The sequence below is a fragment of the Sorex araneus genome, chromosome 6 (genome assembly GCF_027595985.1).
Source record: "Sorex araneus isolate mSorAra2 chromosome 6, mSorAra2.pri, whole genome shotgun sequence".
Classification (NCBI taxonomy): domain Eukaryota; kingdom Metazoa; phylum Chordata; class Mammalia; order Eulipotyphla; family Soricidae; genus Sorex; species Sorex araneus.
Genome location: NC_073307.1, coordinates 29,004,010 through 29,017,910, shown reverse-complemented (window position 1 = coordinate 29,017,910; position 13,901 = coordinate 29,004,010). Strand labels below are relative to the sequence as shown.

Sequence of the window (13,901 nt, the reverse complement as noted above, 5' to 3'; positions counted from 1 at the left end):
GACTTCCATAAAATGATTAAATTTCTAATTTTTAACATTTTAAATGTGCTGTAACAAACAAATTTTGTGATTTCATTGTTTTACATAGTGCTCTGATCAAAGACATTTAAGGTGGAGTAACATCCTATAGAGAATGTCAAAACACTTATTATATACTAATATGTATTACAGAATACATATTACTCATATTAAATATACTATGTCATGCCAACAATTTCTGCAAAAATGCTGTTCATGTTCCTACAAGCAGCTTTAGTAATATGCACTGATTGGTGCATATTATCAATATTAATTTTATCAGTTTGATAAGAAATTTAGGGAAGTACTTCCTAACAACAATAACATCTTTTCTTTAAATCCTCCCTTCCACACATCCTCAAGTTGCCACCTGAGCACTTCTGAACACAGAATCAGGATATAAATGCCTCATCTGGCAGCAGTCTACTAGAAGGCATAGGTATCAATACATTTCTCTTTTTTAAAATGCAGACAAAGAAAAAGGAAAAAGAGTAAATACTTGACAAATATTTTACATCATAATGACATAAATAAGAATTTTTAGGTCTCAATAATTTGATAAGTGAAACCAAATTTGATAAGTATTGCCTACTGAACATGCAAGGTTAATTACTAGGAAGTGAAAACTACAACAAAATAAAGCAAAAACAGTAGTTAAACCTTACCTGTTCAGAAATAATTACTTCAGACAGATTCACTTTAACATTACAAAATTTCAAGAATCAGAATTTCATAATTTACAAAAATAAAAATATTCTACAAATCAGCTTCCTTATTAAATAAAGTACAATATTTATTTGCTAACATACCTCTTGCCCATCTTCAAGAATAATAGCTCCAGCCTGCTCTACCACTTCAAAAATCATCACTGAACAAAGTTCTCTCCTTACAGACATGGTCATGTTTGCAAAAGCAGGAAGCTGGTGCATAAACTCCAGTAATTGTTCTATTGAAATACAAACAAAATATAGTGTTGAAATCATCAGGGACTGCATTTCAAAGACTCTAGATTTTAGAAACCAATATCCTAATTAACCTATGGATTTATACTGTCACAGTAGACAAGATACAAGATGGCTACTGCTTAAAATATAAGTTATTTGATTTATAAAGAAATCTAGGCACATATTTGGTAAAATATTAGGCTGAACTTCCAGAGAACCAGAAAGCACAGAGATTTCATTTCAATTTGGAGATTTTTTTTCCCTACTTTTTTTCCAGAGGGAGATGACAGTTATGGTAGTTAAATTTAGTGATGGTCTTTGGTCTAAGAGATGAGCAAAAAATATTTTGTTCTTAATATGCCAGTTTTGTTTCTTAAAAGCTATTTTAAAATGTCAATAAGTAATTAAATTGTCACTGTTATCCCACTGCTCATCGATTTGCTCAAGCAGGCACCAGTAATGTCTCCAAACAAGTGAGACTTGTTTGTTACTGTGTTTGGCATGTTGAATACGCCACGGGTAGCTTCCCAGGCTCTGCTGTGGGGGTGAGATACTCTCAGTAGCTTGCCGGGCTCTCCAAGAGGGGCGAGGAATCGAACCCAGGTCAGCCGTGTGTAAGGCGAATGCCCTACCACTGTGCTATCACTCCAGCCCAAGTAATTAAATTAGAAACAATAAATATAACTTCTAGTTCAAGATTTGTCAAACCTGGCTGAAGTGATGGTTTAAAGGGCCTGCCTATGAGTTCAATCTGTGGCAACACCCCCACCCCATCCAAATGCCCACAATCTCTAAACTCTCCACACACCATCTCCCAATGCGCCCCCCTCTCACACACACACACACAAAAAAACCAAACTGAGGGTAACTCTGAGCACTGCTTGGAGTGGCTTCCAAACCAAAAACCTCTACAAAGGTAACTTCTTAATTATAAATAACTTTATGGTATTATCTATTCACAGATAAATGGAATGTTTAATTCACACTCCCCCTTAACCTTTTTTGGGCCCTCTCCAGCAGTTCTGGCACTCTGAGGATCACTCAGCAGTTGTTATTATGGTATAGTTTGGGCTCACTGTGTTGAGGTTCCAATAGCATCACATCTGGTGATCACTGAGGAAGTCAAGGGGTGCTAGGGATTAAATTTAGGGCTACAAGAATTCAAAGCAGGAGAAACATGAGCACAAAAATGTATAAATCTGTAACTGTACCCTCACGTTGACTCACTAATTAAAAATAAACTATTAATTAAAAAAAAAAAAAAGAATTCAAAGCATCCACTCCAAACACATTTGAGCTTTATTTTCCTGGTATGATATTTAAGATTTTTAAAAGCTTTCAGGAAATAAGAATTAACATTTAATTCTTAAGTCTAAATTCCAGTTATTTAATTATATTTTGTCATTGCAAATATGAAGAATGTACAGAAGCATCTTCTGATTTAAATGACATGAATATAATTTATAAAAGGGATATCTAGAATAAAAATCTTAACTAAGTCATAACGGTCTATGACATTATAATCTGTCCCTTTCCTCCCGCCACAATATATAGATTTTTTTTTGGCTACACCCAGTGGGGCTCAGAGCTTACTCCTGGTTCTAAGCTCAGGGATTACTCCTGGCAGAGTTTAGGAATCTTATGGGGCAACAGGTATCAGAAATGGTATGGGGTTGTGCAAGGCAAGTAAAGCACTCACTTATCTCTCTGGCCCCTAGTAATCTCTATTTTTGGGGGAGAGGGGCTACACCTGGTGGTGCTCAGCCATCACTCCTGGGAAGCTTAGGGAATCACATGAGATGCTGGGGGAGCAAACCCGGATCAACCAAGTGCACTGCAAACACCACTGTACTACGGCTCTGGCCACAGTAAGATTTCATAGATATTGAATACTGCTATATATACATGTTTTAAATGCATTATGAACATGTAGGCGAAAAAACCCACTTTAATGAAATAAAATTTAAAGTTATTTTATTATGTGTTATTACTTTACTTATTATTATTATTTTTTTCTCCTTCCCTTCAGTACATTGCTCCTGTGATGAGGAGTCACACACTGATAAAATGGACTGGAGATAGCACCTTTAATTGAAGCACCAGGGATCCAAGTGGTAGTGCTGCCAAGAATCCAAGGAACACACAGAAGCATGTGGGGGTGGTGTTGGGAAAATGAACTATCAGACCTCACGGAGGGAAGTCTTCAGAGCAGGCAGATAGGCAAACTAGAATAGAGCCAAGTGGGTGTGATGGGAAGGGATGGGAAGATTAAGGTAATCAAAGCTTTTATTTTACAAATTGAGACAGCATCCATCAGACATGCTGAGGGATTTATACCCTTTTATACTCCTGTCCCCTCCCATAGTATATGAGGAATGCTCTATATGAGAGAATTTGGTATAAGTGAGAATGGGTGTGACTCCTGGGCCAAGATCACAAAAAAACACGTGGTAACCACCTTATTCACTCTTGGATTACTTGGTTTGTGAAGGCCCCTGCTACCAAATCATAAGGCTATCTGTGCAGGCTCTGAAGAGGTCTACATAGCAAAAAAAAAAAAAAAGGAAGTCTTGTGCCAAATGTCAAGTACATCTCCTTGGATGTAGATCCTCTAGCTCTGCCCAGAGAGGTCTCAGATGACATCCCCGCTCACATGCTAATGATCACCTCTTGAGAGAGAGGGCCAGAACCACTTGGTTAGGTTGGTCCTTGAATTCTTGAGGGGGAAAAAATGTGTACTGTTTAAGTCACTAAACTTTGGAGGTGAGGTACACAACAACAGTAATTATATATAAATATATATAATTTATATGAACAATTCTATGAACAAATGTACTTCTTACCAATGTCATCATCAGTTTTGTCAGCAGGTTCCTTTTCAAGACATTCTCGAACAAGATCTCGCCCTTGTAAAGGATCTGTCCTATCAATCTCTTCATCTTCTTCCTCTTCATCTTCAGAATCAACAGGTCCTTCTGGAAGACGTGTTAAATCTACATCTCCTACTTCGCTTTCTGTAGCCTACGAAAAGGAATCTTGATCACTTATCATTTCATGTTTTATCAGAATTAGGCAGTATTGTGTGCTGTATCACAACCAAAATGACATTTAAAAACTACCCAAAACATAGGCTCTTCATTCCAGTGACAGCAATGATGATGATATGAGTAGAAAATAGGTTTCTGAGTCAGGTGCTTCAATCATTATTAAATGTATTATTACTCTTTTCAGTCAACACTTGTTTACTTAAAACCCCAAAATTCCCTAAAACATGTACAGGAAAGATAAAGACATCACTTGAGTACCCAGAATCTCCAAGTATAGTTTAGGTGCAAGCTAAAATTTACAAGTTTAAGAGTAGTATCTGTATATTAAAAAAGAACAATCATGAAGGGCTGAATTCAGCACTTCCTCCAATTTTAGTTAAATCTAACAGTGTCCAAATTTTAGTTAAATCTAACAGTGTCCAAAGTAGAGCTAATATTCAATTCAATCTTTAAACAAGTACTCTTGGGGATCAGTTAGATGGCTGAAAAGGGCTAGAGGGCAAGTACTGCATTTGAGAGAGGTTTAGATTCAACCCTTAGCTGGGGGCAATCCCCGAGTACCAAGATGGGAGTAAGCCTCAAACAACAACAAAAATAATAAATACAAACTTTCATTTTCAAGCATAACATTGTAAACATATTAATCTTAGATACCTGTTCTATAAAGGAATGAATAATCTTTAAAAAAAAAAATCTGAAAAATGGGGCTGGAGCAATAGCACAGCGGGTAGGGCGTTTGCCTTGCACACGGCCGACCCGGGTTCGATCCCCGGCATCCCATATGGTCCCCCAAGCACTGCCAGGAGCAATTCCTGAGTGCAAAGCCAGGAGTAACCCCTGAGCATCGCTGGGTGTGACCCAAAAAGCAAAAAAAAAAAAAATCTGAAAATTAAAAATGTCACTCACAAATAAGACATCTTTAAGAAAATCATCCAAAAATAATGCAATATTTATCAATATTACACTCACTTGTTTAATATTATAAATGAAAAAGCATATTTAAGTAGATGTAGAAAAAATATATCAGAATTTTGTAATAATTAGCACTTGCAAGTATTAGAGGAGACTATGGAACCCTTATCTAACATTTAAGTCTTCTTACTGTCACTGTCACCATCATCCCGTTGCTCATCAATTTGATCGAGCGAGCACCAGTAACATCTCCATTGTGCGATCTGTTACTGTTTTTGGCATATCGAATATGCTACGGGTAGCTTGCCAGGCTCTGCTGTGAGGGTGAGATATTCTTGGTAGCTTGCCTGGCTCTCCTAGAGGGTCAGAGGAATCGACCCAGGTTGGCCAGCGTGCAAGGCAAATACTCTACCTGCTGTGTCTTCTCATTGATATTTAATATTTACTATCTTGCTTGCCCAGAAAAGGATCTTTTGAGGAATTGTTCCTCCTTTCCAATGTCATGCAGATATTCCAATGAGGAATATCTTGTTGCTGGCTTTGTTAGTTTAGAAAATTCATTTCTCTGGGTTTTTATGATTATAGAGCATCCTTTCTAATCTGAATGCTGAACTGGAAAAATGCAATGCAGAGCATATGGAAATTCCTCTTCTTGGTGGGAAAAAATAAAACCAATAAGCAGAGAGAGGGGTAAAAGAATGAGAAGGACAGAAACAGAAGAGTTAAACAGAAAGATGAAAAGACAAAGCAATAGAACATATAGGACAGAAGCAGAAAGTTGCATGTCCCACATGCAATAAAGAGCAGGTGGGATAAAAAGAGGAGGAGGAAGAGCAAGAGAGCTGCAAACAATTTTATCTGAAAGACTAGTAAGAAATGATGACACTTTTCCAAGAATCCAGGATTCTTAAGATCAGAGCTGCCTCTGCTTTTTATCTGGGATCACTAAATCATCCCTCTGCCTTCAGTTAATTGATGTTTAGACTCTGAAACTAGCAAGTGAGAATGTTCTGTTATATTTTTTAACACATATTTTATATTCCTTTAGATTTCGGCAGCTTTAACAGTTTTAAATAACAGATGGTTTAGCAAGTCAAATTTAAACACCAACACAAAATACTTAAAATTAGACAATCTCTTAAAGGGTAAATTCTGTTTCATGACTGGTAAACTCTCCTTAGTTATTTTCTGGTGGTAGAACTTCAGGGTTTAAATAGAGTATATATCTAATTATTTTGCAACCATAATCCTGCTCATAGGTTAGAAGTCCTCTTAAAAGTAGTTTACTTAGAATTACATATATGCTAAAACAACTTTTCCAAATATCTTACATATTTATATACACTAATAATCTAGGAAACTAAACAAAACCAAAAAAAGAAGCAAGACACCATTTTCTATATGTTGTTTTTTCAGAATATAGCAGCTTATCCCTACAACAGTCATCTCCTTAATTTTACTTAATTTTTAAGGACATGCTATCTTATAAATCTTAAAAGTGCCCTGTCATCATCACAATTTAGATTTTCTCCATGATCCATTCTTTCAACCTAGTCTCATTCTTGCACCTTTCAGATTAGCACTGTAGCACTGTCATCCCGTTGTACATCGATTTACTTGAGTGGGCACCAGTACAGTCTCCACTGTGAAACTTGTTACTGTTTTTGGCATATCAAATATGCCACGGGTAGCTTGCTGGGCTCTCCTAGAGGGACGAAGGAATCAAACCTGGGTCGGCAGTGTGCAAGGCAAATGTGCTACCACTCCAGTCTTTTCAGATTAAGTTTGTATAAAAGAAAAATCAAGGTCAGAGAAGATAGTTCAACAGTCTGGAACACATGGACATGAGGCCCTGGGGTTCAATCCCAAGTACCACATGGTCTGCCAAGCACTGCTGGAACAACCACAGCACTGAAGCTAAGAGTGCTCCTGAGTGTTGCTAGGTGTTATCCAGAAACAAACAAACAAAACACAAAATCATAAAACATGGGAGAAATAGCACAGAAATGCTGCCAACCATGGTTTGATCTCTGGCACAACATACAGTTCCCTGAGTATCAGCATGGTTTCTGAGCACAGGTAAGGAGTAACCCCCGAGCACAAAGCCAGATGGAAGAGCACCTCCAGACATGGTCCCCCAAATAAAGATGGATCACAACATAATGAAGTAGGCATAGACAGTTGTTATCTGCTTGAGGAATAAATACATCCAAGAAGACTGCTCTTTAGGGAGAATGGAAGTCCTGGGTAAAGAATGAAAGAAGGTTGTTTCTTTTAAGTACATTGAAGGCTTTATACAAAGAAAAGGAAATTTATCCTTACAATTTACTTTTCTTTAATCTGAACTTTTCTCAAAGTAGGATAAAAATAAAAAGAAAACACTTGAAAGAAATATTACAGTGGGCAAGGCCCTTGTCTTGCACACAAATGATCTGGGTCTAATCCCCGGCATGTCATACAGTCCCTTGAGCACCAAGCCAGGAGTAAAAACCCTGAGCATTACAAGAGAGAGGAGGGGGGGAGAGAAGGAGAGAGAAAGAGAGAGAGAGATACACTAGGCAAAAAAAGAGAGAAAAGACTATACTACCTTGTAAAATGTTAAGAATACACAAAAGGATATATACTGGCAAAATAAGAATAAGAAAGTGTGTTTAAAAACATGAGCTGGGGGTAAGGTGCCACCAGCAGGTAAACCTGTACCTGTGGGGCAAGTGCATCAGCAACTTGATGATGCCTTCAGACTTCCAGATACCCCAAAATTGTGCCTTTGGCCAGATCCCAACAACTTGGGGCCAAATTTACCAAGAATTAAATGGCCAAAAGTCAGGTATGTGGGAGACACACCCACAAACCACCGGCTAAGCTATATAAGCTCATTTATTTGCCTTATTTCAGAGACTCAAAATTCTTGAAAAGAGATCGAAAGATGCAGTTAGGGCCTGTAACACAGAGGTAGGTGGGAACCCATGACTGAGAGCCCCAGGCTCCGTTGGATCAGGACTCAGCCTCCTCCTTCCAGGTCCCCAGTTTTCTAGTAGCTTGGCAGTCACACTCATAAACTGCCCCTGGTGCCATGTAATCTCATCAGTGGCCAAGATCCAGAGACTATAAACTAAAGCTCCCAGAAGAGAGCGCCACAGAATGCCCTGACCCCACTCCAGGCTGTCTTCACTGGGGCACCTTGGAGGGGGCGGGTTGAGTTTCTCTCCCTACCCCAGCAGAACCCCAGCAGCCAAAAACCTCCAGAACCCTACCGCTGCCATGCACAAGGTCACTCTCCTCATGCTCGGATGAGCCTCACCCAAGACAGAATGAACCTCACCAGAGAGCGAACTGGCAGGAAAACCCAGATATGCAAGAACCCATGACTGTGGTCTCTCAGCCTGCTTGGATAGGGACTGGGGCTCCTCCCCTCAGGTCCTCAGTTTTCCAGTAGCTTGGCAGTCATACCCACAAACTGCCCCCGGTGCCATGTAATCTCATCAATGGCCAAGATCCAGAGAGTATAAATAAACTAAAGCTCCTGGAAGAGACCGCCACAGAATGCCCTGACCCCGTACCAGGCTGTCTTCCCCAGGGCACCTCAGAAGGGAGGCGGGTTGAGTTTCCCTCCGACCCAAGCAGAACCCTGGCACCAAAAACCTCCAGAACTCAACCACCGCCATGTCCAAGGCCACTCTCCACATGCTTGGACAAGCCTCACCCAAAAGAGCACGAGCCTCACCCAAAACTGGATGAACCTCACCAGGCAGGAAAACCCAGATATGCAGGAACTCGTGCCTGGGATCTCCAAGCCTGCTTGGATGGGGACTGGGCCTCTTCCTCCCCAGGTCCCCATTTTCCAGAAGCTTGGCAGTCACACCCACAAACTGCCCCTGGCGCCATGTAATCTCATCAATGGCCAAGACCCAGAGACTATAAACTAAAGCTCACGGAAGAGAATGACACAGAATTTCCTGGACATTATATCCTATCCATAACAAGCAATACAAAACAAATCGTCTAGCACTGTCTTTTTGGCGGTTCTGAGTGGTGGTGAGACTGGTGTCAAAATATCAAATGTAACCAGAAATATCAAATGTAACCAAAGTAGAGAGAGAGTATAGGGGAAACTACTGCCACACAAGCACGGGAAGAGATGGAATGGGGTGGGTGGGGTGGGTGTGGGGGGGGAGAATTCTGGGGATTTTGGTGGTGGAGAGTGTGCACTGGTGAATGGATGGGTGTTTGATGATTTTATGACCAAAGTTCAAACATGAAAGCTTTGTAGCTATATCTCGTGGTGAATCAAAAAAAAAGGGGGGATAATAATAAAATAAACATTCAGAATACAATAAAAAAAAAGTAATGTGGAGTCCATACCCAATTCAATCAGCTTAATCAATGGCTGAATAAATAGCAGTACTCCTACATTATAAAAAAAAGAAAAAGAAAAAGAAAAAGAAAAACAAACATGGGCTAGACAGTACAAAGGTTAAAGCTCTGGACTAGAATGCCACTGACCTATTTGATCAAGGCACATATGGTCCACTGAGCGCTGCCAGGAGTGACTCTTGAGTACAGAACCAGAAGCAGCTTTTGAGGATGGCTGAGTATGGCCCAAACTCCCCCAATCCCTTGCAAATATTTAAATAATAGAATGAGGGTTAATATAGTCTAAATTCAAATTAGGTTTTTAAGATAAAGGCAGATATGAAAATCAGAAGGACTCAAAATCACTGCATGATGCTTAATATAGTCTAAATTTGGTCAAATTCCCTTGACCAAACCAATTCAAATTAGGTTTTTAAGATAATAGCAGATATGAAAATCAGAAGGACTCAAAATCACTGCATGATGCTTCTTAGAATGTAGATACAGAGCAGAAAGCTTAATGCTCTAAAAACTATGTGAGCATTATTACAATGTAGTATTGTCCAGTGCCAATAATAAAACTTGAAAATGTATTAGAGTCAGAGTACAGCATGTAAAGATGCTTGTTCTACCTGTGAAGCCTACCCAGGTTCAATCTCTGGCACTGCATACAAGTCCCCCTTGCACAGTCAGTTATGATTCCTGAGTACTGCTAGGTGTGGGCCCCAAAACCAAAAATCAAAGAAAAAAATGTGTTAAGATAGGTGGAAAGGAGTCATAACAAAGAGGACAATGCAAAAAAACCCAAAGACGATAAAAGTTGTATGGATTTTTTATATTATGAAAAAGGCACGTGGATTTAGAAGAAAACAATCATAATTAGGAGAGAAATGGGATGCATCATTAAGAAATGTTAACCAGAAGAAGGGCAATATAGATTACCCAAATAGATGCAGCTGGAGAGATGCTAGTACAGTGGGTGGGGACTTGCCTTGCATGCAGCTGACTCAGTTCAATCCCCAGTACCACATGGGTCTCCTAAGTACCACCAGAAGTGATCCCTAAGCAGAAACAGGTATAATCTTTGAGCACATGCAAATGAAGATTAAAAACAACAACAATCACTTAACCGGAAGCGAAAAAATCCAAAGAAAATTTAACAAAACCAGAAACTTGAAAAATTAATTATCAAGACTTGTTTAAAATCTCTAGGCTACTTTAGCACAAAATCATTGCCACCATATAACTGTCACACCCTGCCTTTAGTAATACCAAGAGCTTTTGTAAAAGTTTCACAAAACAGTTACACTTTTTGTGGGGGAGGGGGTTTGGGCCACAATTGGCAGTGCCAGAGACCAATACTAGTGGTAATGGAGGACAGTATGTGGTACTGGGATGAACCTGGGTTGGTTGTGTGCAAGGCAAGAGGACTCAGCCTCCTCGACAATTATGCAATGCAGTGAAATGCAGTATGTCACCTATCACAGGGTACAGGGGAAGAGTGGAGCCCCCGGACTTTTAACTACTTTCTCTTAGAACTTTAGAATACAGCAGTCTATGAGAAAGATTGATGTAGTCCAGGAAAAAGAAAGTATACAGATGCAAGTGCTAATAAATATTAAACTGTTTATTTCCTTTCCCACAGTATCAATGTGAATATGTATAAAAATAATTTAATGATGCAGACACTCTGAGGTAATGACTCCTCCTTCCCTAAATAAACCACCTAGGGATATCCCTTTCTTGTTTACATCCAAATAAACATGAAGCTACAATGAGAGGAACTACAGTATACCAAATAAAGTCATATAAACTTAAGACAGCTATATTTTCAAATTTAAAGCAATTACTAAGCAAGAGCTTTAGATTTTTAGTGTTTTTACTTTCCTTACTTCCATTTTTAATCTTTTATTCAGCCTCTTTTTTTTTCTTTTGTTTCTCCATCACACCTTGGAAGGTACTCAAGAATCAATCCTGGTGCCAGAGCGGGTAGGGCGTTTGCCTTGCACGCAGCCGACCCAGGTTCGATCCCCGGCATCCCATATGATCCCCCAAGCACCGCCAGGAGTAATTCCTGAGTGCAAGGCCAGGAGTAACCCCTGAGCATCGCTGGGTGTGACCCAAAGAAAAAAAAAAAAAAACGAATCAATCCTGGCAGTACTTGAGGGGACCATATGAAATGCCAGGGATTGAAACGGGAATGGTTGTGTGCAAGTCAAGAGCCCTCTCCACTGTACTACTGCTACAGTTCCTTTCATCCAACCGTTTTCATTAAGTCATTATTTCCCTTTGTCTCTCTGGTCAGGATAAAACCCAATAACCGTTCACAGTAATTCTGTCCAGGCTAGACCAATCCATAATCTCTAATAACAAGACAGGCAGGATAAAGAAAGACTTCATTAGTTTTGGATAATCTTACAATTAGTAAACATCCTCTGCATTTGCTTTAGAAACAATACTAGTTTTATATTAAACTGTATTTTATTTTTTAAACATTTTTAAAATTTTATTGAATCACTGTGAGATAGTTACAGGCTTTCATGTTTGGGTTACAATCTCACAATGATCAAATACCCATCCCTCCACCAGTGCACATTCCCCACCACCAGTATCCCGGGTATACCTCCCCTTTCCCAACCTCCCCCTGCCTCTAAGGCAGACAATATTCCCCATACTCTCTCTCTACTTTTGGGCATTATAGCTTGCAACACAGACACTGAGAGGTCATCATGTTTGATCCGTTATCTACTTTCAACATGCATCTCCCACCCCAACTGGTTCCTCCAGCCATCATTTTCTTAGTGATCCCTTCTCTATTCCATCTGCTTTCTCCCCTCCGCTCATGAAGCAGTCTTCCAGCTATGGGGCAATCCCCCTGGCCCTCGTATCTACTGTCCTTGGGTGTCAGCCTCATGTGATGCTACCCTACACTCCACAAATGAGTGCAGTCCCTCTATGTCTGTCCCTCTCTTTCTGACTCATTTAATTTAGCATGATACTCTCCATGTCTATCCATTTGTAAGCAAATTTCATGACTTCATCTCTCCTAACAGCTGCATAGTATTCCACTGTGGAGATGTACCAAAGTTTCTTTTTCTTTTTTTTTACAATTTTTTTCATTTATTTATTTATTTGTTTGTTTGTTTTTGCTTTTTTGGGTCACACCTGGCGATGCACAGGGGTTACTCCTGGCAGTGCTCAGGGGAACATATGGGATGCTGGGATTTGAACCCGGGTCGGCCGCGTGCAAGGCAAACGCCCTACCCGCTGTGCTATTGCTCCAGCCCCCAAAGTTTCTTTAACCAGTCATCTGTTTTAGGGCACTCGGGTTGTTTCCATATTTTGGCTATTGTGAACAGTGCTGCAATGAATATATAGGTACAGATGTCATTTCTACTGTGCTCTTTTGCATCCTCAGGATATATTCCCAGAAGTGCTATTGCTTGGTCATATGGAAGTTCAATTTCTAGTTTTTGAAGAACTGTCCATATTGTTTTCCAGAAAGGCTGGACCAGAAACTGTATTTTATTTTAAACTCTATTTTAAACTGTAAAATTTTGTTTTTAAATCTAAATACAAAAAACTTATTAGGCTGCACTATTTCTAAAATGCCAATACAGTTTAATTTAACATGCAACAAGGAACAAACTGTGCCATTCACAAATTGACTCAGAAGATGAAGACGCCAAGTTTACAAGTGGCAACTCTAAGAACTAAGAGGAAAAAGCAATAAGAAACAGAAAAATTGCTGTGGGGTTCCAATACATGATTCTCTAAGAAAAACTAAAGAAATCCAAAATCTTTTATTTTGAAATCTTTTTATGTGAATATACCTAAAATTATATGAAAATGTCATCAAGTGGAACAGAAAGCATAAAAGTATAATAAAAACACAGGGCTAGGAAAGGGCAAACATACTCAAGGACAAGCAAATGTATTTGTCACAGGCCAAAACCTAGAAGAGGCAAGTGGGGAATAGTACAACACCATACTAGATTTGCAAATTATACATAGAAATGAAAGGCTTGGAGCTTGAATAGAAATTTAAAAAAAAAAAACAACTGAAAATTGGATAACCGAAATACTGAAGCTTTTAAAATGAAGGAGTAAAATCACACTATTGTTACAGTTTGAAGTAGACTTTAAAAAGATGAGAGCAATAAAAAAAAAACAAACGGAATTCTGACAAGCATGCAGATGATACTCTTTTTTTTTCGTTTGTTTTGGGGCCACACCTGGCAGTGTTCAAGGCTTACTCCTGGCTCTGTGCCCAGGGATCACTTGTGCCAGGCCCAGAGGGCGATATGGAATGGTGGGGACTGAACCTAAGTCGGCCGTATCCCTCACCTCAGAGCTAGGACGAAGCCCTGAGCACTGCCGGGTGTGGTTCCCAAAACAAAAAAGGTAGAATAAGTTCAAGATAAAGATACTGAAGAAAGGGAGCACAGATATTTTCCAACATGGGCGCTACTATCCTTCTTGGGAAGTGGGGTACTTAAACAACAGGGCAGGGGCTGGGTGTAATGACAGAACTTCAGGTGCACTGAGATGTCTAAAAACCATTCAAGATAGGTAGAGATATCGAGCAGAAGTGTTATGCTTCAGAAGGTTTTGCAGAGGATCAGGG

General features: G+C 39.5%; 1 protein-coding gene across 9 annotated transcripts in view; it reads right to left on the bottom strand.

Moving 5' to 3' along the window:
• Window positions 1-13,901, bottom strand: part of RAPGEF6 (Rap guanine nucleotide exchange factor 6) — a 187,462-nt gene that overhangs the window by 82,647 nt on the left and 90,914 nt on the right. For all 9 annotated transcript variants that reach the window (XM_055143032.1, XM_004609838.2, XM_004609836.2 and 6 more), the window contains 2 exons: window positions 3,806-3,983; window positions 828-964 (listed from right to left, as the gene is read on the bottom strand). In XM_055143032.1, the coding sequence (XP_054999007.1) occupies window positions 828-964; window positions 3,806-3,983 (315 nt within the window). The remainder of the gene's footprint in view (window positions 1-827; window positions 965-3,805; window positions 3,984-13,901) is intronic.